A 27,504-nucleotide genomic window follows, 5' to 3' on the forward strand; every position below is an offset into this window, starting at 1 on the left:
AAAAGAGAACATTTACGGAAAGCTGTATTTCCCACTCCATAATGGAGTTGCAATTCGTATACTTGACTACAGACGCTCAGTCTTTAGTCCAGGTGTTCAACCTGGATGTAGTCCCTTATTGTTACTGCCGCCAGACACTCTAAAGATTCCGTCAAACTATCATGATCTCTGCCCCGCTGTCCAGCATAGTAAGAGTCCACTCTTCGCTAAGAAGCAGTTTCATCAATATTCTTGGCAAGCTTGATTTTTTTTTGCCAGCTACCTTCTTCCTTTTTAATTGAAGTTTGAACTGTTTAGGTTTGTCTTCCTTTTGTATTAGAAAATCAGAAGATTTGTGTAAGTCTTTCCTTGGTTTAACATACTCCTCTGATCTATGCTATGATCGTCCTGCTCTTTTTGCTTGTTTTTCAGAATGAGTCCTGAAAGGAACGTATTTCAGTATCCTGATACCAATAAGGCGTTCTACGTGAATCACAGTTACCTAAATTATAGCATTTTTCAGTAGACTCCTGTTGAGGAGATCCACCCCACTTTTAGTCTTTCTTTACTTTCCTTATCATCCCACTTCATCTTAGAAGAGTCGGGCGCCTGCTTCAAGTTATCCTTTTCAGAATTACCCTTGATCTGTGGTTTATTAGGTCTGGCTCCCAAATGATCTCTACCTATCGATGCATAGGTTTCCTCAAAAAATTTGGGTAATTTGCACTTCTCATCTCCTGGAGTAACCCTTGCGAATCACTGGCATATAGCCAACGCTCTCCTTCATCTTTTATGCTATTTAACATTATGCAGGATACTTCTGGAAAATAGCTAATGAGGGTGTAACGTGTGTTCTGGTATATACTGCAGCAAAGTCTGTACCTCAGTGGTGTAGTATTCCAATAGGGGAGCCATCCCTATTGGCAGGCATATTGTGAGAATTCTTTATTCTTCATGAGGTCCTATATGGGGAAACCCTGCTTCATGCTAATTTGTTTTTGTGCAGTACAGAACAGAGTGTCCTTCCGTCTGATAGGAACCTTACCCATTACTCCATTGATGGTTACTGGACTTATTCCAGGCGTAGCCAATTGTGGTTGTGCAGCTTGAGCAGCCCTCACTGGATTTACTGTCATTGTTAACATCTCATAATGTGTCAAACATCTATATGGTATAACTAGATCTCTATATAGTATACATAGGTCTGCTGCTGTCCGATGAGCTATATCTGTGTACTATGTGTAACTGGCTAAGTCTGGCCATGTTGCTCCCTCATTACTAAGGGGACCCATTCTAACATTGTTTCTTGTATGTGGTAAGGCACCTTCTAGCCAATGTTGGTGTTCTTGATTTGTTGGTGGTATCTCTAGTGCTTTATAAGTTGTGTAGTTGTTAGGAACTGCAGCTACAGTGTAAGCATGAAAGTGTCTTTTTGTGTATCTACTGCTAGGAATGTAACTCATGAATAGAATACCTTTGTCATGTACGCCTAGTGGGCCTCCACAACAAAGGTAACTTCTCCACCCGCAAAGGGGAGTCCATGGTGTTGCAGCATTTGGGTGACCACTTGTCTGCAGTTCGTGTTATATTAACTGCTGTTTTATCAGCTATGAATATGTGGAATTCAGAGTGGGTACCTCAGTGTGGTGATCATTTAAAATGTTCAAGCTTGAACAACCTATAGCCAACACATAGGATTGGCCTACTCAGCTGAGGATGATTTTTCCCTAACACAACAGACGTCTCCTGTAAGTTGGTGAGTAGGGGTCTTTGGGCATACAAAAGAAAACTACTCAGGCAATCCATTCAATTAGAACCCAAGCTAGATCATTGGTGGTGCCATGTTGTTCAGCTTATACTTCCTGGCCTTAGTCCTGCTAGCTCACAGTGCACCTCTGTACCACCAACTGGGTAAGGTGATAGGTGGAATATGCAACCTCAGAACATGAGAACCCTGACACCCCAAGAAAAATCGTGGTAACAGATCTTAAACCTTTTCGTTTGGCTACTCATGCATACCCAAAGAGGTGCTCAAGAAATAGACAGCATGGCGTTTCAATATTTAATGACGCATTGTGATTCTTGAGTAAAATATTGGTGTTCAAAAATAATCAACAGAATAAGGTGATCAGCATTATGAAAATGGTGAAGAAAATAATTCAACCATTTCGCTGTAATAGAGAATACATGCTTATGTATAAGTCCTATAACATAAAGTATTCCTACCTAGCACTTCCTAACCTATTGTCCCTAGGGTTGGTGAATCTATCATAATTCCTGTAGGGTGATCTAACTCCCCCATTACCTGTGGGTAAGTGTCATCAGGGAGCCCTTCTTTTAGTAGTGAGCTGGGCCTCATCCCTCGTAGGAGGTAAACAGGAATCTGCTGGGCTTGAATTCAGGCGACCTCACAGCGCCAGTGAAATGCTCCTCAAACTAAATGATGGAGTGATGCCACTAATATAATCAACATCATCCATGTTGCCATGCTGAAGTCCCAGTCAGGACGCTATTGTTGATTCTTTTGTGATGGCTCAGTCGCTGAGCGGACTATAACAAATAAATACTTTTTGCTCATTGAACTTAGCCCTTGTACAGAATGTTTAAGGTATTGTGATAATATGCGTACAAAGTGCAAATGTAAACACAGATATTTCAGAGCATATTATCGTGCATAGGAACACAAGCAAATGTGTGTCATATGTCAGTGGTTCTAAGAAAAGAAGGCAAATTGAAAACGTCATCATGTAAAATGGTGGTGTTCCTGCCTGGGCCTAATATGACCACATGACACTACTACCACCTGCTGAGGGCAACAACGAAGAAAGCCTTACCCGCAGGCTTCAAACCCAGCAGCAACAACACCACGGAACTTTTCAATATCGTTAAGAAAATCTCCAAACCGGCTGCCCATAAAAACAACATCAGACCCTCACAGGAGCTGTGAAGCAAACTTTCCGACTTCTTCCATGACAAGATCGCAACTATGTACCGAAACTTCGAACCACAACCCACACATATTGACTTCCTCAACAAATATGCCACCACCACAACTGACACGAACCACAGACTGACCACATGGAACCTCCCTCCACCCAGGACACCACCTCCACTATGAAATCCATCTACTTGGGAGCTCCCACAGACACATGCCTGCACCACATCTTCCACTTCGGAAACCAAGGGATCTTCCAGGAACACACCTCTATCACCACTGCAACATTTCCCAATGTCTGGAAACCCGCCAAAGTCAAACCACTACTCAAAAAACCCTCCACCGATGCCAGTGAACTCAAAAACCACTGGCCAATATCCCTGTCCCCACTCTTAGTGAAGGTACTGGAAAAGATCATCAACAAATAGCTCATGGTACACCTGGAGTAGAACCAGCTACTTAACGCCTCCCAATCGGTCTTCTACAGCACTCACAGCACCAAAACAGCCCTGATCACAGCCACCGAGGACATCTGAACCCTCCTGACTAGGGTGAAACTGCAGCTGTGATCCTGCTCGTCCTCTCTGCAGCCTTCAACACCTTATCCCATCACACCCTGATCGAAAGACTCCACTACATCCGCATCCAAGGGGATGTGCTTAGATGGTTCACCTCCTTCCTTCCCGGAACAACCCAGAGGATCCTCCTACCACTTTTTTCCATCGAACCCAAGGATATCACATGCCGTGTCCCTCAGCTCTTATCCCTCAGCCCTAAGCTCTTCAAATGCATATGTAACCCAATTCCCAACATTGTCGGATCGCAGGATCTCATGGAACGACTGCTGGTGGCTATCAGACCTTGGAACCCGCACCCACTCCTTCCCACCACACCAGAAACCTCATAATCATCATTGACAACAAGCTCGCCATGGACTGGCGATTCTCCAAGCAAAGTGAAATGACAATCAAGATTTCATTAAAGACACATGATGCTAACATTATATTATATTATATGCTGTTTTTTATACCGCGCTCAATTACTACCGGAGTATCCTGGCACGAATAGACCGCTGGGGAACTCGTCCTGGCTTTCCCTGTGAGATGGTCCCTACTGGGTATCTCTAAGGTGAAACCAGGCATCCCCGGCGTATGGGGAGCTTAATGCCCAGAGTTACCAAGTGTGTTCCCAGGTTAGAGTAGGCACTGAGGCGAGAATTATCGAGTCCGCTGACCCTGGTCCAAGGATGTGATTATGCATCACATCCTTTAATTTCAACTCTGAAGCACCTTTAAAGAAGTATAACAATCCAAAACTCTAGGGCCTAGATGTAGGTAATAGCAAATTACTGAATAGTAAATTCCGAATTTTCCGATTCTGTATTTACTATTCGGTAATTGCTATTTAGGTAAAAAAAATCGGTAAAAATACCGAAACGGTAAGATTCGGTAATTACCGAATCGGTATTTGCCATTGATTCCTATGGCCCTTGAAGCCCATAGGATTCAATAGCAAATACTGATTCGGTAATTACCGAATCGGTAAAATTACCGATTTTACAAGGGGGACAGGGTGTCACTTTGACACCCTGTTGCAACTCTGTTACTGGCTTGTGTGCCATGTGACACACTGACATGCCCTTAGGGCATGTCTGTGTGCCACATGGCACAGGTGTACATGCACAGATGTGCATGTACACTGAAATTCGTTATTTACCATGTAATAGTATTACATGGTAAATAACGAATCGGTAATGGCCTGTGGCACTGTTTCCAGTGCCACCTACATCTGTATTTACCGATTCGGTAAATGTACCGATTCGGTATTTTACAGAATCGGTAAATTTGCCGAATCAGTAAATATACCGATTCTGTAAATTAAATGCCACCTGCATGTCAATTCCCAAATACCGGTCGGTAACGGCCGAATTCGGCCATTACCGGCCGGTAATTGGCGACCTACATCGGGCCCTAGAACCAGAACACTCCAGTACATAAATATCCCTTGTCTAGAACATTCCTCCTCTTTTAATCTGCGAACATACTTTTCTCCTTTCACCGCTTCTTCTTCTCTTTACCCGCCAAGCCGTTCAAATCCTTCTTTTTGCTTGCTACTCGGCTGAGAGAGAAAACCAACCCACGAACCTCCGTATTTCCTCATATAATACAACTGTGCATGAAGACAGTCTAAGTAAAGTACATTATTATACATAATCCTAAATTACACCTTCTCTTACCTTTTACCCCTCATTGCTACTTTCTTTTTTTAATTATTTATTAATTTCTGTTTATCTAAGGGAGTAGGCGGGAGGGATAATGTTAGCCTCTGTGTCTTTAATGAAATCTTGATTCTCATTTCACTTTGCTTGGAGAATTGCCATTTCATTTCAAGACAGAGGCTATCATTATGCATGTTGAAAGCCTTTCAAAATTACATTTGACAAAGGTTGTATTGGCCTAACATAGTGATTTTCAAAAATCCCTACATTAGACCAATCAGCTGCTAAAAAATGTCCTCTAATCTTCCTCCAGACAAATACAATTTACTTGCCACTGCACCTCTTTAAGAATGTGCCTTGAATTTTTCCACATCAATGCTACCTTCCTTCATAACATTCTTCACCCATCCAGCAATAGTTGCAGTACTCACCGCACCATATGGTTTCACATATGATATTAATAATTTATTCTTTCCATGTTTTCTGAATTCCAACACCCTGTTTACATGCTCATACATACATACATACTACTAAACACAACTTTCTTTCCTCTGGTTACTTTGGGTAAAATATCGACTCTGACATCGTCTTTGTCCATTTCCAAATCTCAAAATACACCCCATCTGGTCCCATTACATTGTTACTTACCTCCAATACACTCACATCTGAAACTCTTGTACATGAAACAAAGCATATCAAAGTTGCTAATTTTTAACTCTTCAAATCCAAATATTTATTTGTCAGCCAATGTAAAAACAAACTTAACACTGCATTGACATCCCACAACACATTGTACATCACCCTATGAGGCCTTTTCAATCTCATACTCTTCAGAATCCTACAAACCATAACTTTTCTCCTCACAAGAGTATGTCCTGCTGAAATTCCTGACCTATATCAATTAATCGTTCAGTAACGTAATCCTTCTTCAAACTTCTCTACCAAAAAATGTACTACCTCAACTACAGGATCCTCCATGGGATCCAAACTCCTTTCCATGCACCAACCAGACCATGTTTTCCAAATTCCTGGAACCCATGATTCCTCCAGTGCCTCTGCAGCCTTATTTGCAAGTCCTCTGAAACTGCTACCTCTCCTGACACCCTCTAAACAAGAAGGTTCAGCACCTTGCTCTGCACGCAATGATGCTCCTCTCCTTCTGCATTCCTTAGAAGACCTTCTCGTGCTGGAATCAAAAACGGTTCTGCACTTGCGAACGCCTTTATTGACGGGAACCATACCTGAGATGCCCAAAATGGTTTTAGCAACGCTATTTGACATTTCTCCTGTCTCAGCTTCAAAAATACTCTCTGTATCATTGCAAAAGGAGGAAAGGCGTACATTCTCACCAAAGGGTCTGGTCTCCAGCTGCAATAGTTCTCTACTGGATAGGTCAATCGACTGGCAAACAAATCCACCTCTAGTGGACCCCACAGTTTGTTTATCCTAAAGAAACAACTTGCATCCTGTTTCCAATCACTGAAATCCTTAAAATGCCTTGAATTTCAATCTGATTAATCTCTCCTGGTAGATACTCTGCCCTCACCTCTATCTTGTGTTCTAAACAAAAATTCCAAAACTCTGTCGCCAAGTTTGCCAATCCTCTGGATATTGTTCCTCCCAATCTGTTTGTATATGTTGCTGCCGTCACATTGTCCATCCTTATCAACACCGAGTGTCCTCTTAGAGTACTCCTAAAACTTTTAATTGCATACAATACTGCAGTCAACTCCAAGCAATTTATGTGCTCTGACTTCTCCTCCTTTGACCAAACTTCACCTGTCTGTTGACGAGCTCCCCATCCACTCAAGCTTGCATCTTTCTCCAAAACATAACATGGACAACTCCCAAAGATTGTGCATCCATTCCAAGGCTCCATATTGTTCATCCACCACTCCAATTCTTCTTTCACCTGTATACTCATAGATATTTGGTCTTCATACCATAATCCTTCTCTCAAGGGAAACATCACTTACAACGCAACTTTTACAACGACATACCATTACAACGCAACTTTTACATCGCAAAAACTTTTACAACGCATGTATTTACAACAAATGTTTTTACAACGCAGGTACCTTTACAACGCATACCATTACAACGTAAGTATTGGTAAGTATATAATTATTTTTTATATGTTATATGTTTGGGGTAAAGGGGTATATTTAGGGTTCAGGGTCAGTTTTGGATTTTTGGGAAAAGGGGTATTTTGGGGTTCAGGGTCAGTTTTTAGTTTTTGGCTAAAGGGGTATTTTTGGGGTTCAGGGTCAGTTTTTAGTTTTTGGGTAAAGGGGTATTTTTGGGGTTCAGGGTCAGTTTTTAGTGTTTGGGTAAAGGGGTATTTTTGGGGTTCAGGGTCAGTTTTTAGTTTTTGGGTAAAGGGGTATTTTTGGGGTTCAGGGTCAGTTTTTAGTTTTTGGGTAAAGGGGTATTTTTGGGGCTCAGGGTCAGTTTTTAGTTTTTGGGTAAAGGGGTATTTTTGGGGTTCAGGGTCAGTTTTTAGTTTTTGGGTAAAGGGGTATTTTTGGGGTTCAGGGTCAGTTTTTAGTTTTTGGGTAAAGGGGTATTTTTGGGGTTCAGGGTCAGTTTTTAGTTTTTGGGTAAAGGGGTATTTTTAGGGTTCAGGGTCAGTTTTTAGTTTTTGGGTAAAGGGGTATTTTTAGGGTTCAGGGTCAGTTTTTAGTTTTTGGGTAAAGGGGTATTTTTGGGGTTCAGGGTCAGTTTTTAGTTTTTGGGTAAAGGGGTATTTTTGGGGTTCAGGGTCAGTTTTTAGTTTTTGGGTAAAGGGGTATTTTTGGGGTTCAGGGTCAGTTTTTAGTTTTTGGGTAAAGGGGTATTTTTGGGGTTCAGGGTCAGTTTTGGGTTTTGGGGGTACAGGGGTACAGGGTAAAAATAAATTAAAATTAAATTTAAATTAAATTACATTAAATTAAATTTTTTTAAATTAATTTACGATTATAAAATTAACATATACTTACCAATACTTACGTTGTAATGGTATGCGTTGTAAAGGTACCTGCGTTGTAAAAACCATTTGTTGTAAATACATGCGTTGTAAAAGTTTTTGCGTTGTAAAAGCACGCGTTGTAATAACATGCGTTGTATCAACATAGATCCTTCTCTCAACGCCTCCCCCTTCACTCTCTGCAAAGCTCAGTAATGAAGGGGACCATGAAAAATCACCTGCATTGAAGAAGACAATAAACCTACTATCCTTGCCAAATCCCTCAATGTCATAAACTTCTTCATGTTCAACTGTATCTCTAGTTTTTTATGAACTTCACCTTCTTTTGTAGCAACAAAAGCATACTCTTCACTGTATGGACTGGGAAAAACCCAAAACTCCATCTTTTGACTCAGTACTAGAACAGACTTACCCAAGTTCACTATAATTCCTAAGTTCTCTAACTTCCTCATAACTTTCCTCAAGTTCTCCTTCAACCCTTCTGATTCGGACACATCAGCAAAATGTCATCTAAATAAATTATCATACGCATTCCTCTCTGTCGAAAAAAGGTCACGACCACCCTAATTACCTTTGTGAATAACCAAGGTGCTGATGATAGACCGAATAGAAGACACAAAAACTGGTAAAGAATCCCTTTCCACCTGAATTGTAAAAATCTCTCACTTTCTATCTTCATAGAAATTGTGAAATATGCATCCTTCAGATCCAATTTCAGTAAGCGGATCTCTCAAGCAATGGATTCCCTCAAACTTGAAATGTCTGTAAACTACATACCTGTTTAGGTCTCTTAGATTTTTGACTTGTCTCCATCCTTTTTCTTTATTATTTACAATAAATAAATTGCTTCCAAACCATTTCCTTGAATCCTTTGCACGTTGTATTGCATCATTCCTTAGGAAAGATTCTATTTCCACATCTACTATTAGCTCCTGTTCTATGGACATCTTTAGCTCCCTGGTCTTTTCTCTTTGACAGGGATAATCTGTAAACTCTACTCCATGCCCTTGAATTGTCTCTAAAACCCAAGGATTGGGGGCGTGGCAAAGATGGTGGCCTGATCGGACGTGTCTCTACGAGGCTCTCCGGCCCTGAACCCCAAAAGCCCTACTATATCTGCATGCAATACCCCGAAAACGCTGTTTCCATCACTGGGGTCGACACGCCTGCCTCCGGTGCCCCCCTGTAGTCGACCGGGACTATGCAGCCTCTCGGAGCCGGTCGGCGCCCGCCAGGAGCTCTCGCCACTATCCAGAGAAGAAATTGCGGCCACGGGCGCTCGCCGCTGGGAGTGAGCCGGGGCCTCTGCTGCCAGGAGCGGAACAGTCGGGGAAGGAGAGCGCAGCTTCCACCTCAGGGGCACGCTTGGCGACTCTGAAGCGAGCCTCCACCTGTTTCGGGGACCGGGGCACCGGCCGACGGCAGCCCGGACAGCATGACTACCCGAGCCCCCGGCTTGGGGCCTGGTACGGAGGGAGGCCGAAACCGGAGGGCTGTTCCGGCTCGGGGGCCCCGCGGGGATTCTGCAGTCCTCCGGAGAGGAGAGCGATCATCGCCACCGAGGGTCTGGACCTGCACGGGGGTGCAAGGCGGGCAGCAACGAGGGTGCAGCATCGGGCCTCCACCCAGGTAGGCCGCGGCCGCACCAGAGCCATCACTGCGCACCCCTTGCGCCGGGAGGAGCCACATACCACTGGACGGAGAGCGGGAGCCGGCGAACGCCGGTCTAGGGCAGCATTGCAGAGACATCGAGGGCTGAGCTCAGGGTGCAGTTTTCGGCCCTGGTGGAACGGAGCATAGACTTCTCCGCCCACCTCGGAGGCACATCCTACCCAGGTCTGCTGATCACGCTGAAGCCCTTGAGAAGGGTCCTAATCAAGGCAGTGCCCCCCTGAAGTGTACACCCGCTACTAAAGGCCAGCCGATGGGAGCTCAAGCTTGAAGGAGAGACTCCTGCACCCCATATCAGCAAGCGGAGGCGCCCTGGTCCCTGGTCGGCCCCCTGGCCCCCAGCCCACGACTACCGACCGGGAAAGGAAGAGCTCGCCGCCAAAACGCCAAACTAAGGTACCCTCTGGTCCTCCCCTTAGTCACTGGCCCGAGCCTGGACTCAGCACGCCCCGGACGGCCTCTGACCACCCTGACCACACAGAGCCACGGGTAGACTCCAGCCTCCACCACACTACGGATCCTGACGGTCCCACGGCCTCCATTAGGACTGTCCAACGTAACCGCTGTGCCGCCCCCGCCCCTACGGACCCGCGTCGGAACACCTGCGGCTCCATACACCGGCGACATGGCAAACACGAGCCGCAAAGGAACCCGTAATGTCGTGGACCTTCTCCACAAAAGCGCGCCGAAGAGCGAGAAGACCCAGACTGCGGCATCCCCGAAGACCCCAATAGCCCCCAGGGACAGGATGACGAGACTGCTCCCATCACCAAAGCCTTCTTAGACTCCCTCTTTAACACCTTGAGGGATGATTTCCAAACCCTGAAAGAAGAATTGGCGGGAGAACAAAGGGAGCTGCGTCGAGACCTGGACGGCCTGGGCGAACGAGTTGCGACGGTGGAAGAGGCGGACCAGTCCCGCAGCATGGAGGTGGAGCGGCTGCAACAGGAGATTATCCGTCTTCAAGACCAGCAGGTGGACTTACAGGCACACTCGGAAGACCTTGAGAACCGCTCTCGGCGGAACAACATACGGGTCCGAGGAGTTCCTTTGAAGTCCGAGGGGAACAATATGACCGAATATCTGCAGGACCTATTCCGGGAGATCCTGGGGGAATCGGAGGAGTTAGAGATCCGGATTGACCGTCCGCACAGGGTCAGCATGGCGCGAAGAGCACCGGCCCCCCCTCCGGACATACTGGCCTTCCTCCCGGATTTCCCAGTGAAAGAGCGTATCTTGAGAGAGGCCCGAGCGAAACAGCCAATTCTCTTCAGCGGTTACCCCATAGCCCTTTTTCAAGACCTCTCCAGCATCACCCTACAGAAACATAAATCCTTCCGGATTGCAACAAACTTTCTGAGAGACAATGGTATTCCCTACTCCTGGGATCACCCGTTTCGTCTGATCTTTAAGTGGAAAGGGTCGCTACACCAACTCCGCGGCACGTGTGCTTTGCTGAACATTGACATGCCTAAGGAAGCAGGGTCCCCGGATGCATCTCTGAGCAGATCACAAGATGGCCCCTTGCGGCGCCCGGGAGAGGGGTGGCAGACGGTGCGACGGAGGCGATCCCCGAGGTCCATCCCGAAACCTGACCCTGCCACAGTCGCTCAGGAACAGGAGGCGGCTGTACAGGAAGTAGCAGACAATACAGCGACCAAACTGTAAGACACTGTTATCTATGGGTATAACTTCACTCTATAGCTCTAACTGGGGGGATGGGTCGGGGAGCCGCCGGTTGGGCCGCTATCACGTTACCCTCTACATTGACCTTCTACGGACCTGCGCTATGCTCAGGTAGGCCCGAGACTTTGACTAGTTCTCTACTCAGGGGTTGTTTTGGGGAGGTGGGGGGGACACGCAAGGGAGTGTGGGTGTGTTTTGCTGGGGTTAGGGAGGTTCTGTGGGGTTGGTTGGGATGGGGGTGCAGGGGGGATTCCGGGAGGGGGAGGGTTGGTTAGGGGGGGGGGGGGTTGTCCAGTGCTCCGCTTTACCTTCAATGGTCGTAGCCCGACACCGTTGTCTCTCACCTCATCAGGCAGGCTAAACCGCCAGTTCACATCCCATTGACACCATGCCACCTACCACTCTTAAAGTGTTAACTCTGAATGTGCGGGGTCTCAACAACCCGGTCAAGAGACGGGCCATATTGTCTCTGCTGGAACACTCACAGGCAGACATCTGTCTTCTGCAAGAAACGCACTTATTGACACGTGACTGCCACCGACTACGGTCCCGAAAGTTCCCCACTCAATTCTTTTCCTCTGGCCCCAATAAGACCGGCGGGGTGGCAATCTTAGTGGCACAGGCGTTTAAGGGTAAAGTCTTACATAAATGCGCTGAACTGAAAGGGAGGCTGCTGGCTTTGCGCTGGGGGGCTTGCTATTCACCATTGGGTCCATTATAGTCCTAACGAGGGCCAGGAACGCTTCCTTCACTCCGCACTGTCAGACATCACCACCTCCCCAGATAGACACATCATCTTAGGTGGGGACTTCAATATGGTCTTTAATACAGCTTTAGATAGATCGGCGCAACGTTTTCCCCAGGCGGGGGCTTTCTCCACTGACTGTACGGACCGACTCATTGAACTAGATCTTCATGACCTTTGCGCCGCGCTCACCCACATGACAGGGAATATTCCTATTACTCCAACGCGCATAAGACGTACGCTAGATTAGACTATCTTTTAGCCTCTGGCCCGGTTTGTACACTAGCCACCTCGACGGAGACAGGGGTGCTTTCGCTCTCGGATCACGCACCGGTCACCACAACCCTCACGCTGCCTCCTACCGCTAACCCCCCTAGGGTGTGGCGCCTCCGTGACACATTACTACATAGGAAAGAGGTAGTCAAGCGCATTCAAGACGCAATCCATGACTATCAGTCACACAATGCTAACGATGATACCACACAGGCGACACAGTGGGCAGCTATGAAGGCAGTGCTCCGAGGGGAATTCATAGCCATCTCCGCAGCAGAGAATAAAGATAGACAGCTCAAGCGGGACGAGCTTACCCACCAGGTGAGAGAATTAGAACGCATCCACCAGAGGACGGGCCCCCTCGGATCTGGAAACAGCTTAAATTGGCCATACATCTCCTGTCCGCACTGGATATGGACCGGGCGGAATACGCTGCCCTACGGCTGCGAGATGCCTACTACACGGGGGGGGGACAGGTGCGGCAAGCTGCTGGCGAGCAGACTCCGAGTCTTACGGCACCAACAGACAGTGAAAGAACTCTCCCGCTCTGATGGTACGACGGTCACGGAAGATGCAGAGATAGCAGACGCGTTCCGTGAGTTCAACACTTCTCTCTTCGGCTCGATGACCGGGCTGCTGCCGAATATTTAAATTCAGTGGCGCTCCCCTCTCTGAAGCCTTGGCAGGCGGAACACCTCGACAGAGACATCCGCATAGAGGAGGTGATATCCGCCATAGCTAAACTCAAACCAGGGAAGGCACCGGGACCTGACAGTTTCACAGGTCTCTTCTACAAATTCTTTTGCACTATCCTGGCCCCGATCCTCACTCGTCTGTTCAACAACTTCTCAGAGCCAGTGGTTATCTCCCGGGACCTTCTAAGGGCGTCTCTCTCAGTCATCCCCAAGCCGGGAAAAGACAAGTCGAAGTGTGGTTCGTACTGTCCCATCTCGCTCCTGAACATCGACCTCAAACTATACATGAGCATCCTGGCGGCTCGCCTAAGTCCCCACTTGCCAGGTCTAATAGACCCAGACCAGGCGGGATTCATACCAGACCACCAAACGGTCGACCACACCAAGAGAGTCACTCATCTTATAGAGAACGGGTGCAACTGGCGGTTGACGCCGAAAAGGCATTCGACCGCGTCCACTGGCCGTACCTGGAAATGGTCCTGAAGAAAATTGGCATAGGTGAAAAGTTCCGCACTTTCATCTTCAATTGCTATACCTTTCCTACAGCAGTAGTCCGAGTCAACAGCTACATCTCCCAAAGCTTTCCCATCGAGAGGGGCACGAGGCAGGGCTGCCCTTTATCGCCCCTGCTCTTTGCTCTTTATATGGAGCCTCAACACCGCGGTAACGGGGATAAAATTCGGTGGCTACACACATACAATCAGCCTTTACGCAGATGATGTTCTGCTCACACTTGATAACCCATGGACGGCCCTTCCCGCGAGCCTAACGGAACTGGAGAGATTCGCGGCGGTAGCAGGTTTCAAGATGAATGCGGAGAAATCACTGGCTCTTGGCCTTTCCCTGACTCCCTCCACCAGGGAATACTTGCAGTCTACCCTTCCCCTCCAGTGGGCGTCTAAGGCCGTGCCCTACCTGGGGATCCTATTGACCTCTTCACTCCCAGCTATGACGACGGTCAACTACGCTGCTCTCCAGGTTAAAGTCCGTGGGGAACTTGACCGGTGGAGAAGCCTTCCCCTCTTGTGGTTGGGCAGAATCGCGGCTGTGAAAATGACGATTGTGCCTCAAGTTCTATACCTCTTCCGTGCATTGCCGCTTCAGCCGCCCACGGGGTGGCTCACGCAAACGCAGGTAGAGCTCGCCCGCTTCATTTGGCAAGGCCGGAAGCCGAGGATGCGAAAGGCCCTGTCCATGCTTGCTCCGGAGGAGGGGGGGTTAGGAATACCGGACCTGCGCAAATATTTCCAAGCAGCACAGTTGCGATGTTTGGTGGAATGGAGCAGGTGGGAGTCTGAGAAACCCTGGTTATTCCAGGATCAAGCGATAGCGGGACGTCCACTTCAGGAAATCCCGTTCCTTCGCAAGGCAGCCCGACCGGCTAATCTCTACGCTTCATTTGTTACACGGGTCCCGCTGCGAGCATGGGACGCCACTAATGTGGTACACGATCTCACCACCTTTCCCTCACCACTCACACCCCTAGTCGACAACCCGGACTTCACCCCGGGAATGGCGAAGGGGGCTTACGCTCACTGGCGATCGGCAGGATGCCGCTGCTTATGTCACATATATGGCCCGGAGGGAGTGCTCCCTTTCACCCTCTTCCGACAAGAATACAACTTCCCTGAGACGGAACGCATGTGTTACCTTCAGGTGCGCCACTGGGCCCTACAGCCGCAAGTGTGGGAGACTGCCGTCAGACTGTTCTGGCCGTACGAGAAATGGCTCCTGACTCGCACTTCGGACACCAAACTCATATCAGACATTTACAAATTCCTCCAACCACAATCAACCCATCTTTACAACCCGAGCAGGGAGCGGTGGGAGAGGCAATTGGGCAGGACCCTGAGCCACAAAGAATGGAGCCACATATCCTACTGAGCCCGGCACTCGGCATACCACTCAGGATTGACTGAGACACTGACTAAGGTGACCATGTACTGGTACTATACGCCGGAACGCATTGGTGAAATGGATCATAGCAAAGACCAGAGTTGCTGGAGGGGTTGTGGACACCTAGGCACCCTGCTACACATTCTATGGGACTGCCCTTTGATACAACCATATTGGACGCAGGTACTTGATGACGTAGATACACACTTCCACACTGAATTGCCCCGCTTTCCTGCCTACATCATACTTGGGCTCCCCAACCCCTTAAATTACCCCCTACGCTCTCGGAGAGGGCGCCAGATGGCCATCGCGCTGGGCTCTGCGATCCAAAACATCTTGGTACACTGGCGCACTGCAACTATCCCTTCCACTACGGGTTGGCTTCACCGACTATGGGGGGTGCTGGGGATGTAGAAGATGTCCCTTGCCCTAGACGGGGACATAGATCAATTTGAGGAACTGTGGCAGCCATTCCACACTCTTCTGATCACAGAATTCAGAGAACTTACATGCCCACGGTACCTCCGCTTATTACGTCTTTCGGAGCCGGAGGGCGAGTTCTGTGCTGGAAGGAGGGGCGAGCCTCCGATCTGAGGCCTGATGAGGCAACATAGGGAGAGATGGACTTGGGCAATGGACGGGGGGGCGGGGCGGGAGTTTTGGGAAGTTTGGGGGGGGATTAAGGGAGTCCTCACCTGATTGGCATGCAGCACTTTCCTTTCCTGAACAACGCAGCAACAGATCTAATGAGTACTGGACTTTCTTCAAAGCCTCTCCCGTGCACTATTTGTACCTTTTTCATGTATACTATTGCTGCTGATGTTGTACTGTCTATCCTGTATGACTTGCCTTCCAGGTGCAGTTTCCCAATAAAACAGAGTTAAACCTAAAACCCAAGGATTCTGTGTTATTCTCTTCCACTCCTCTGTGAAAAACTCAGAGTTCCCCCTACTTTTCCTTGGGTAGAACCAGTAAAAATCTCCATACTCACCTTGTCCTCCTTGGAGCTGGGCTCGTCCTCTCAAAAATCTTCCACGACCTGCTCTTCCCAATCTTCCTCTATTCGGATAGAATCCAACTGAAGTATAGCTCCTTTCTCTAAATTGATTTCTGTTTTGCGAATAATACTTGGAGCCATACTGGGACCTTTGTGCCCCTCAGCCACAGGTTGTCCCCTCCTACTGGCCCTACCAAAAACACCACCTCTGAATACCTTCCTCATATTCACTTGCAACTTATCCAATGCTGGGAAAGTATTCACATACTTTCTAATATTCTTAACAAGACCTTCCCCGAAGCGCAAACCCGTGGCATCCTCATTACTGTCCTTCTGTGCTATGTCCCCTAATTTAGGATTTATTCTCATTAGGATTGCCCTTCTTCGCTCCGTCAATAGTCCTGCATTTGCATTACCTAAAACCACTAAAGCTCTTTGGCTCCATCCCCTAAGCAAATCTGTGTCCATTGCCTCTCAATTTGCATAAAATTCTTCCGCCATGTCCAAATCTTGGCCATTTGCCCCAACACATCCAGGACCTTATCCTGGCAAATCTTTAAAGACCTTTCAAATCCTTTCCTAGGATCCCTCGCGAGCCGAAACAAAAAACGAATCAACTCGCAATCCAAATTTGGAGTACTACATACTCGTTCACCTTTCTGGCATATTCTGTCCTCATTACTCTTCGCCCATCCCTTTCCAGAGGCCTGCGTATCCAAGACCTAATGAACTTTGCCACATGCTCCATGCTACATGGATGCTTAACTTTTAATAGTGTAAACATCTCTCCTTCAAACGGGTCCTTGATGGCATCATTAGAACTTGAGTCTTCTATCTCTTCAAACTCTTCATCTATGTTCTCATCCTGATTCAAATCAAGTATATATTCGTCCAATTCTTTCTCATCTGTCTCGTTCACTCCTTTTTCAAACTCATCCTCATCATGCGTGCTGCCAAGGGACACCTTTCCATGCATGCTGCATGCCACTTAGGACACCCCCTTCTTTGTGTGCCGCCACGGACACCCATACTTGCACTGGCATTCAAGCCATCCATTCCTTTTTTGTGAACCCCAACATCCTCTACATGCCTAGTCTTTTGAAATCTCTTTCTTCCCACTTCAGCACTTACTCCTTCACCATCTGAAAGAGAAAAATATTCTTCTCCTCAATCTAACTCTCTCCTTCTACTATATTCAAAACATCATCCACAGCCTCATTAACCTGTTTCCTCATCTCATGCTGGATCAGCCTTTTCACTACCTCCTCATTCACCATATCTCCTTTTAAAGTGAACTCACTGTTATGCTCCTCTGACATTCTTAATTCTAAATACAAAACTTTCCAAATTCCAAAGTTTACCTCTGTACTAAAATATTCCTCTCTGTTTCATCGACTAATCCACAACTATCCTCGAATCTGATCGTTATACACCCGACCGCTCAACCGTCACAGCGGTAACGTAAAACCTGCTTATGCCAATCGAAAACTGCCAAAACTAAGATGGGTGCCCATTCTTGCGATGCTTTCTTACCTCATGTGCTGCCCATGCACGTATCAAATACGTACTGCCAATGCACGCGATACTACTTTCAAACCAAAGAGTTTCTTCACACGCCTACACCTCCCAATGCAGACACGCATGCCACGAGCTCCTCTTCCCGCTCGAGCTAGCAACGAGCGAGCCTCAGGTGACCGCGCTATGTACTTTCAAACAGGTAATATGCAGCGCTGTCTTTCATAAAATGCTCTTCTTTTTTTTTATTGAGCGACACGCTAAAACTCCCATCGTTTCACCCAAAAAAACTCAATTCTACGCTCCCTGTATCCAACGCCTACAAATTTCCCTACTTCACAATCTAAACTGTCAATTCCCAGAATTTACAAACAGCCCTTCAGCTTCTGAAAATTAGAAGCTGTAGGGTACCTATCATATCCCCCAAAAAATTTTTTACAATCAATGATTCTCAGACACATACCAAAAACAGTTTAACTCAGTGAACATAAAGACGGTTAAATGTACTTATCTTTCCTCGAGCAGCAATTAAAAGAGGAGGAATGTTCTAGACAAAGGATATTTATGGACTTAAGTGTTCTTGTTCTAGTGTTTTGGATTGTTATACTTCTTTAAAGGTGCTGCAGAGTGGCAATTAAAGGATGTGATGCATAATTGTAACCTCCGGTCTTAACATGAAATCATAGATCAACGCGGTCTTCTCCACCTGCTTCCTCAGTCGACGTATGCTACACAAGATCTTCAAGTGTCTACCCCTACACATGAGATGCACCATGACACAGCCCTCATCACCAGCCAACTTGACCACAGCAACACCATCTACGTGGGAATCACTGCACACCTCCTACACACACTTCATACCATACAAAACTCAGCAGCCTGACTTATCCTCGGCCTTCCCCAATGAACCCCCATCACATCCCATCCCCGACAACTCCACTGGCTCTCCATACAGAAGAGAAGCCAATTTAAGCTGACCCACGCACACAAGGCTCTACAAAACTAAGTACCAGCCTACATTAACCTCCGCCTGAACTTCCACCAACCGTCGAGAAGACTACGGTCTGCCTCCCTCTCACTTGCCCATACTCCCTGCATCTACCGAAGCAGAAGTCGAGGATGCTTCTTCTCCCGCATTGTAGCAAAGACATGGAACACCCCCCCCCCATGCTACTCCAGACCATCACCTCACTTCTGCAATTCTGAATGACCCTCAAGACCTAGCTGTTTGAATAAGCCTCTAGGACCTGCAAGTGCCTGGATACCCTATCAGGGGATTAGCGCACTTTATAAATCCTGATTGATTGATTGACTAGGAATGGCTGCATTCATTTTCTACCGGATATCTCCACTCCAATCTTACTCACATCCATGAGTCCTTGCCCTGACTGATGTAAAGATGCTCACCCCCAGCTGGGATCTACCCAGTTGGCTATGGGTAATGAATGCTCTATATTGAATATGTTGGCTTAACCAGTGGATCACTGCATTACTTATAGCACTGTTATTTTATGTTTGTGGAAAATGCAGTAAAGAAGAAGGCTGAAAGCGAGACGCAATTTCTAAAGGCAAGGGATGGCTAGTTCGGTAGTTTGACACCATGTGGTTAAATAACCTGCGTTTTAAGGTGTGACAGGGGAGTTTGGGACATGATTAAAGACTTTAGAATTATAGGGACATCTGGGGTGTGTGTTAGAAGACTTCAGTGATATTTTGTGCAATTCCTGTTTTTTATTGTTTTTTGTTTTTCGTAGAATCTTTTTTAGGTTCTTCTTTTGTGAGTGATGACATTTAAAAAAAGGATAGTTCAAACACACAATGTAATCATCTTCTCTAAGTGATTAAGTAACCTGTAGAAGTCAGTCACTTTTGAAATGTCTGGTAGCGCTAGGCATTTAGTTCACTTCTACTACAGAAGTGCAGAGCATTCAATTCCAAAGTATTTAATTGAAGTTAATGTGTAGTGATTATGAGTAGGCCTGTGGAAATGTTAATTGTGTTGGAGAAATTACTGAAAGTTCTCAAAATTTTACATTGTGCTTACACCGTAACCTTTTCCTACCCAAGCAACCAGCAAAACCACGTTTTTAAATAAAAGTTCTCATTATTCTAAAAGAAAAGTTTAAGAGGACTTTGGAAACATAGTTTGAATTGATATAAATTAATTTCAGAGCCAATTACGTAGTTGAAATCTTTAGCAGGTAGGTGTAACGTATTTCGATGGGGTTGAATGTGATCACTTGGTTGCAAGGCTTAAGAAGTTAAGAAGAGTATTGTGGTCACAGGTTCAAATCCCAGCAGGACCGCTCATTGTTTTTATTCTTCTAAGATCAGTTACATGGCTACCGTAAATTCTGGTGACAATAAACATCAAATATCCCTGCATTAAACTGTTTTGACAGTGTACACCATGTAATATTATTGCTAATAAGAATGTGCTTAATACAAATGCACAATCAGTAAATATATATCACTTTCTCTCCTCCCATCAGGATGACATATGCATGCACCTCACCAATTATGCCATCAATAAACATAATGAAAATTTTATCCGAGATGAAGTCAGTGGCAGCAAAAGGTACCATTTTATTTCTTGTCATACAAAACTGACCCAACCAATGTGCCCTGTATTTCTGTGCTATTCCTAAATACACTGATGTTTACTAACCAGGAAGCTCTCCACCCTGAATGAGTGGTTAAAGGACCATAATTATGACACAGCCAAGCTATGGGAAGATATTGAGGATGTGGTTATCAAGACCCTGATCGCAGCTCACCCCATCCTCAAGCACAACTACCGTACCTGTTTCCCAAATCATGTCGCTGGAAGTGCCTGCTTTGAGATTCTGGGATTCGACATCCTGCTGGACAGAAAGACCAAACCTTGGCTGCTTGAGGTAATGCGCAATTTTCTGTATTTACTTCTTCAGGAAAAGAATAAGGGTTTTTGAAGCAATTCTATATCAATTTTGGATTTAAGTCATAATGCGGCATTGTTGTGCACATTCTTAAGTAATTTAGATTTCTGCATTTACAATGATTTAAACAGCTCTACACTGGTTACATTTTTGAAGTTGGTGTGCCATTCATCTGTGTTCTAAATCAGTACTGCAGAGCCAGAGTTCTTTATTTACTAAACGTCTTATAGTCTCATCTCTTAACTGTGCACAACATTGCCCGTAGTCTTACCACTGCAGGCGTGATGTAGATACCTGGTTTCGTTTGGACCAAAGATGTTTTCCTATGGTAGTGATCCCTGCCTGACCGCATGGGCTTTTGGGCAAGATTGCTCAAATGGTATCTATTGTCCTCTAACACCTGCTTCTTTTGTATTCTCTTCTTACTTTGTATTCCATTCTTCTCCTTTCTTCCTATTCCCTTATCATTTTTCATTTTTATTTTCCTCTATTTTTTACCCTACTCTCCCACCACGTTGCAGTGTTATGTCTCTTTTTCTCAAATACTTTCTTTTGCTGATAACAGACGAAACACAATTTCGAAACTTTTGATAAGCATTCTTCCTTCAGTATATCGAGTTTGAATATTTACAATGTCTAATTTGATCTTGTATTTTTGATTATGCAGTGGCATACTACCCAATTACTAATTAAAGAATTGTTTAAAAAAATAGAGAACGGTAATGCTCGGTACGTACACCTTACATGTATTGTACTAATGTACATCTGCTCTCCCTCTGACGTGGACATAGACACCCCTTAACATTGAACACTGCAGCGGACAACATCATCACTTTTACAACACTGTAAAACCAAGCAAAGCCGGGTCTAGATAAAGGTGAATTAAAAAACTATCGCCCAATCGCAAGCCTTCCTTTTCTAGCAAAAGTCATCGAAAAGGCCATGAACCAGCAACTCTCGGAATTCATTGAGAGTCACAACCTGCTGGATGATACACAGTTCGGTTTCCGTAAACACCATGGAACGGAAACCGCTCTCATCAAGGCAGCTGATGACATAAGAGTCATCCGTGATCAGGGAGGTACAGCACTGCTTGTCCTTCTTGATCTCTCAGCGGCCTTCGACACGGTCGACCATAAGATCTTGATCGACCGTGTCGAAAGGATGGGTATTCGGCTTACTGCCAAGGATCTTCTTGCCTCCTTCCTGGCCAACAGAACCCAGGCGGTCACCATGGGTCTCTTCCAATCAGCGGATCTGTCGCTGCCGTGTGGGGTTCCTCAAGGCTCATCCCTCAGTCCGACACTATTTAATATCTATGTGTCGGACCTTGCAAGTGTCATTAAAGCACACGGGATGAGCCTCACCTCATACGCCGACGACACCCAGCTGGTTTTGGCCATAAAGGGTGATGGACAGGAGGTGGCAGAAAGATTCCAAAGGGGGATGATTGCTATCGGTGAGTGGATGGCAAGAAATTGCCTGAAGCTCAATTCCGATAAAACTGAGGTGGTCATCTTTGGCAACCTTCTGCCAGCTTGGTCGGCAGCTTGGTGGCCACCGGCTCTTGGTGTCCCTCCCACCCCCACCGCTAAGGTTAGAAACCTAGGAGTGACATTTGACGACAAGCTCTGTTTCATGGCCCATGCAAATAAGGTGGCATCTAATGCCCATTTCAAGCTCAAAATAATAAAAAAGATCATCCCTTATTTGCCAGATTCAGCAGCCAAGACGTTAGTCACCTCCTTGGTTCTCACATCGTTGGATTATTGCAACGGTCTATTGCTTAATGCACAAAGCAGAGTTACGAAAAAGCTTAAGACTGTGCAGAATGCAGCAGCACGCGTGCTCTCAAAAAAACCCAAGTTCACTCCCATTTCGGACACCCTGAAAGATTACCACTGGCTAACCATTCAAAATAGGGCCAAATTCAAAGCACTATGTATAGTCTATAAGACCCTGCAGGATCAAGGACCGCGCTTCCTCAGAAAGCTATTAATTCCTTACAATCCATCCAGAACACTTTGTTCCTCCTCACTTAACCAACTTGTGGTCCAACGAAGCAGAACAGTCTCATGGGGTGATCGCCGCTTTGCTATCGCAGCCCCTAAAATCTGGAACTCCTTACCGAACCACATTAAAACAAGTCCCACACTCCTCCAGTTCAGAAAGAAACTGAAGACGTGGTTATTCAACCAGTAAACCCAGCCACTATTCTTCTGCTCAGGGATAGACAGCATTGCATACCAGCGCCGAGACGCCTACGGGTAATTGCACACGCTCTACAAATGCCATAAATAAATAAATAAATAAATAAATAAATAAACAAAGCTTTCATAGCCTATATCTCTCATACTCATCAATGTGTCACAAATACTTCAAAATGCAAATACAATATCTCTTTCTTGTTCCGGGTCATGTTGTTCCTAAGCATGAGTTACCACTTTTTTTCTGTGATACTCTCTTTTCATAAAGTATTTTGAAACGACCTTGGGTGTTACATGTATGCAAAATGAATAAATAAGTGCATTTCCAAAACCACTGGTAGAAAATGTACTTTTGTATGATGCTCATTTTGTTTGTTTCTTACTGTGTTATGGTCAGGTGAATCACTCCCCAAGTTTTACTACTGATTCCCTAATGGATAGAGAGGTGAAAGATAGCCTACTTTATGATACCTTGAACTTGATCAATATCCGAGCATGTGACAAAAAGAAGGTGTTAGAAGAAGACAAACGAAGAGTAAAGGAACGTCTCTTCCAGCGCAACCCACCACGAGAAGCCAGGTATAGCATTGCTACTCACTCGAATAACTAGTTACAATTCATGTCCTTATGCTCTATTCGCTAGTAACTCTTGTTGTTACTATGTAATCACTGTGTAACTTATGTAAAAATGTTGTAACTTGCAACTCGCTGTTCCTTATGTAAAGCGCTCTGATACCTCTGGGTCTAGCCAGCGCTATATAAAACTAAAAAAAAAAAAAATGATATGTTTTAGTAAGTCAGATGGTGTATTCTTTCAAGGCTATACACTATGCATCTAGCTTTGAATGAAGAATGTTAATATAACATTGGCTTCATTTCAGTCATGCAGAAAGATGGTTCATCTCCAAACGAACAAACTACTGAAAATATGTCAAATATTAAACAAGCATTGGCAAAGCCAATAGGTCTGGCAAGGGCCACCAGCCTTCTGGCAATTCTTGTTTTGTTTTATCAAGGTTTCTTCAAAACCTTATTGTTTGGGAATATTTCGGGTCCACATAAATCTAAAAAGAAAAGTGAGAATAATTTGCTACAGGCAAACAAATATGTGGTCCAAATAAACCCTAACAGATTGCAATAGAGTACCATTGCACTGAGGGGGGACTACTTTGTGTGCAGATGTGTTCCTTATGAAAGAAAGGCATGCCATAGCTCATAATTAGGGTTTCCGGTTTTATGGTATTTATTTTTTCAACATTTCCGTCTGTATTTATCCATATTTGTTTTTTGGTTATTTTATCTGTATTGATCCATATTTATTTTATGTTTTGTTTATAAATAATGTTCTAAAACTGTAAATGTCCATATTTATTTAAATGATAGAGACACACTCATTCTTTTATGTGTGTTATGATTTAGCTATTTAAGAGGCCAAATATTGCATAACAATGCATCCACTAAATAGTAGCATTATAACACAAATATATGTTGACGTATGCCATTAATTAAAGACATTTCATCCTGTTTTTTAATTTCCCATGCTGCCCATCGCTCAGCTGTTGGGCTACAATTCATGAAAGACAGCACGAAGAGTCACTTAAAAGAAGTACAATTTTCTGTATTTATCGAGGCCCGGTTCTATAGCAGAGGGGCGGAGGCTCAGCTCTTTAGCAGAGGGGAGGGGAGCCGGCTCTATAGCAGAGGGGAATAGGCCCAGTACTGTATTCATCAAGTTTTAAACATTGTTTTCTGTCTCTATTTATCTGTAAAAATCTGTAAAAATGTTAAACAGGGAGCCTACATCATAATGAAGTCAGGCAGGGGCTGAAGTGAGCTGATACATTTCCTTTTAATACATGCTGGAGTGGTTGGAATAAAAATGCGAATGACGCATCCCATAGACTAATGGATGAGGTTTGGCATAAACCCCTGTAATTTACCACGTTATAAGCATCATTATAGTAAATTCCAGAGGTCTTGGCTAACCTATGCCTAAAAAAGACAATCAGTATAGCACTAGCTGCAAATCTCTTACCTTCCATAAAGAAAAAAAAGAGAGTGAGAAAACAAAGGCAAGAAAGAAAGAAAAAAAAGAAGGCAGGCAAGAAAGAAGATGAAACAGGGTAGAAGGATAGAGAAAGAAAGGAGGGAGAAAGGAAGGAAAGAAAGACGGACCGGAGGAAGGAAAATAAAAGAGAAAGAAGGCATGAAAGAAAGAAAAAAGAAAGAGACAAAGCGAAAAAAGAAAGGAAGGTAGAATGAAGGAAAGAAAATAAGTGGGAAAGAAGACAAGCTGGAAAGAAGACAAGAAATGAAGAGAAAGAAGAAGAGGATGAAAAAGAGGAAAAAAAAGGATAGCTTAATACAAAAACGTTTCAAATGGATACAATCTGGTATGTTGTGAAATAGCAACAGTCAGAAAAGCAAACCATTCCGTAAGGAATGTACGACATCATTGGCAGGAGATGGGATCTGATAAAGATGGAATGTGGATCAGAAGTGTCATGCTATCACATCAGACTTTAAACATAAAGGCAACACTTAAGTAATTATAATACTGGCATTGAACAGAACTAGCTTGAGTGGGGATGTGCTTCTTGTGACAGATTAAAATGCAGGCGGTCAAAGTGAATTGTAACTAGTGGCTTAAGGAAGCTGTCCCACTGCCCCATGCTATATGCTGTAGTGCGCAAAAACAAAATGTGAATGACACAACAACAGACCAATGGATGATGAGGGCTGTCTGAAAGCCGCTATATGTAATTTTATCCTACATAAAATCAAAAGGTCTTTTCTAACACCAGACCTAAAAAGACATGCCACACAATTTCCTTTCAGAATGTGGGTGATACATAAAATTTGTTGAGACAAATTTGGGGGAGAGGCTAAGCTACATTTTAATACAACAGATGTCGCCAGATGAAAGCAAGGTGAAATTCTGTGATGCCGTCTTTGTCATTTTAATTGCATTTTTATGGCACTTACTATTCTTAGCAAGTCTATGAAATGCTTTACTGTGAGTAGCAGACTACTCCAGGACCCATGGTTAGTGGTTAATCAAGTGGGTATTAGTTATTAACAGATTTTTAGATAAGTTACGTGCCATCAAGGTAAACCATTCAGTGGATTTACTCCATTTTCTTTGTGGGAGTTGAGTGTGGTCATTAGTGTGAGCTATATAGGTACTTACACATAGTTGGTAGGATGAATACATTGGGTAGCGGTGATTAAGTATTGTTGCGTTGCAGGAATATGATTAAAGGGGGATAGGCTGTTATCTATGAAATAAGGTATGAGTCATTTACAGAACTACAGCAATAGAATATAAAAGGCATACAGGCATATGACTTAGAGCACGGGTACTCATTGTACGACCCGCGGGTCCCCGGCGGTCCGGCAAGTCTTCCTTGGTAGACCGCGGACCTTGCAGACAATGTACCCGTGTTTAAAAAAAAAATAATTAAAGACTGTCTGCAAACACTGCCTGTTGCATCAGCGCTACTCTGAGAGACTCTGCTGCTCTGTGGGGGCCGCGGGATTCCAGTGATAGAGTGGAGCTGCAGTGGCGCTAAGAGGTGAAATACAACAATGCCTCATTAATATGCAAATGGTCTTTTAAAGACCTGTGAAGTGCTCCGTTGCGGCTGTGTGTGTGTGTGTGTGCCCTGGAAGCTGTCTCAGCCCAGGCACACTCAGGCAGGTGAGATGATAGAGAGTGACAGAGGGAGGTAGAGGGAGGGAGACAGAGGGAGGGAGGGAAAGGGAGGGAGACAGAGGGAGGGGGAAAGGGAGGGAGAGGGAGACAGAGGGAGGGAAACAGAAGGAGGGAGGCAGACAGAGGGAGACAGACGGAGGGAGACAGAGGCAGGGAGATGGAAGGAGGGAGACGGAGGGAGGGAGACGGAGGGAGGGAGACAGAGGGGGGGACACCGAGGGTGGGAGACAGCGGGAGGGAGTCAGACAGAGGGTGACAGACAGAGGGTGACAGACAGAGGGTGACGAGGGAGACAGAGGGTGACAGACAGAGGGAGACACAGGGACGGAGACAGAGAGAGGGAGACAGAGGGATGGAAACAGAGAGAGGGAGACAGACAGAGGGAGGAGGGTGACAGAGGGAGGGAGACACACAGAGGAAGGAGGGTGACAGGGTGGGAGACAGAGTGAGGGAGACAGGGAGGTAGACAGAGGATGATGGAGGGAGACAGAAGGAGGGAGACAGACAGACAGATAGAGGGAGACAGATAGAGGGAGACAGATAGAGGGTGACAGAGGGAGGGTGACGGAGGGAGGGAGACGGAGGGAGGGAGATGGAGGGAGACAGATGGAGGGAGACAGAGGGAGGGAGACAGAGGGAGGGAGACAGAGGGAGGGAGACAGACAAAGGGAGACAGAAGGAGGGAGACCGAGAGAGGGAGACATGCAGACAGAGGGAGACAGATAGAGGGAGACAGATAGAGGGTGACAGAGGGAAGGAGACGAGGGAGGGAGACGGAGGGAGGGAGACGGAGGGAGACAGAGGGTGACAGACAGAGGGAGACAGAGGGACGGAGACAGAGGGAGGGAGACAGAGGGACGCAGACAAAGGGAGGGAGACAGACAGAGGGAGGAGGGCGACAGGGTGGGAGACAGAGTGAGGGACACAGAGTGAGGGAGACAGGGAGGTAGACAGAGGGTGACAGACAGAGGGTGACAGACGAAGGGTGACAGAGGGAGGGAGACAGACGGAGGGAGACAGAGGGAGACAGAGGGTGACAGACAGAGGAGACACAGGGACGGAGACAGAGGGACGGAGACAGAGGGAGGG

General features: G+C 45.7%; 1 protein-coding gene across 5 annotated transcripts in view; it reads left to right on the top strand.

The window, feature by feature from the left end:
- The window catches only part of TTLL13 (tubulin tyrosine ligase like 13), a 653,894-nt gene that overhangs the window by 140,994 nt on the left and 485,396 nt on the right, over positions 1-27,504 (top strand). For all 5 annotated transcript variants that reach the window (XM_086958162.1, XM_086958163.1, XM_086958165.1 and 2 more), the window contains 3 exons: positions 20,068-20,153; positions 20,247-20,472; positions 23,098-23,279. In XM_086958162.1, coding sequence (XP_086814288.1) covers positions 20,068-20,153; positions 20,247-20,472; positions 23,098-23,279 — 494 coding nt within the window. The remainder of the gene's footprint in view (positions 1-20,067; positions 20,154-20,246; positions 20,473-23,097; positions 23,280-27,504) is intronic.

The sequence above is a fragment of the Lissotriton vulgaris genome, chromosome 2_1 (genome assembly GCF_964263255.1).
Source record: "Lissotriton vulgaris chromosome 2_1, aLisVul1.2, whole genome shotgun sequence".
Classification (NCBI taxonomy): Eukaryota; Metazoa; Chordata; class Amphibia; order Caudata; family Salamandridae; genus Lissotriton; species Lissotriton vulgaris.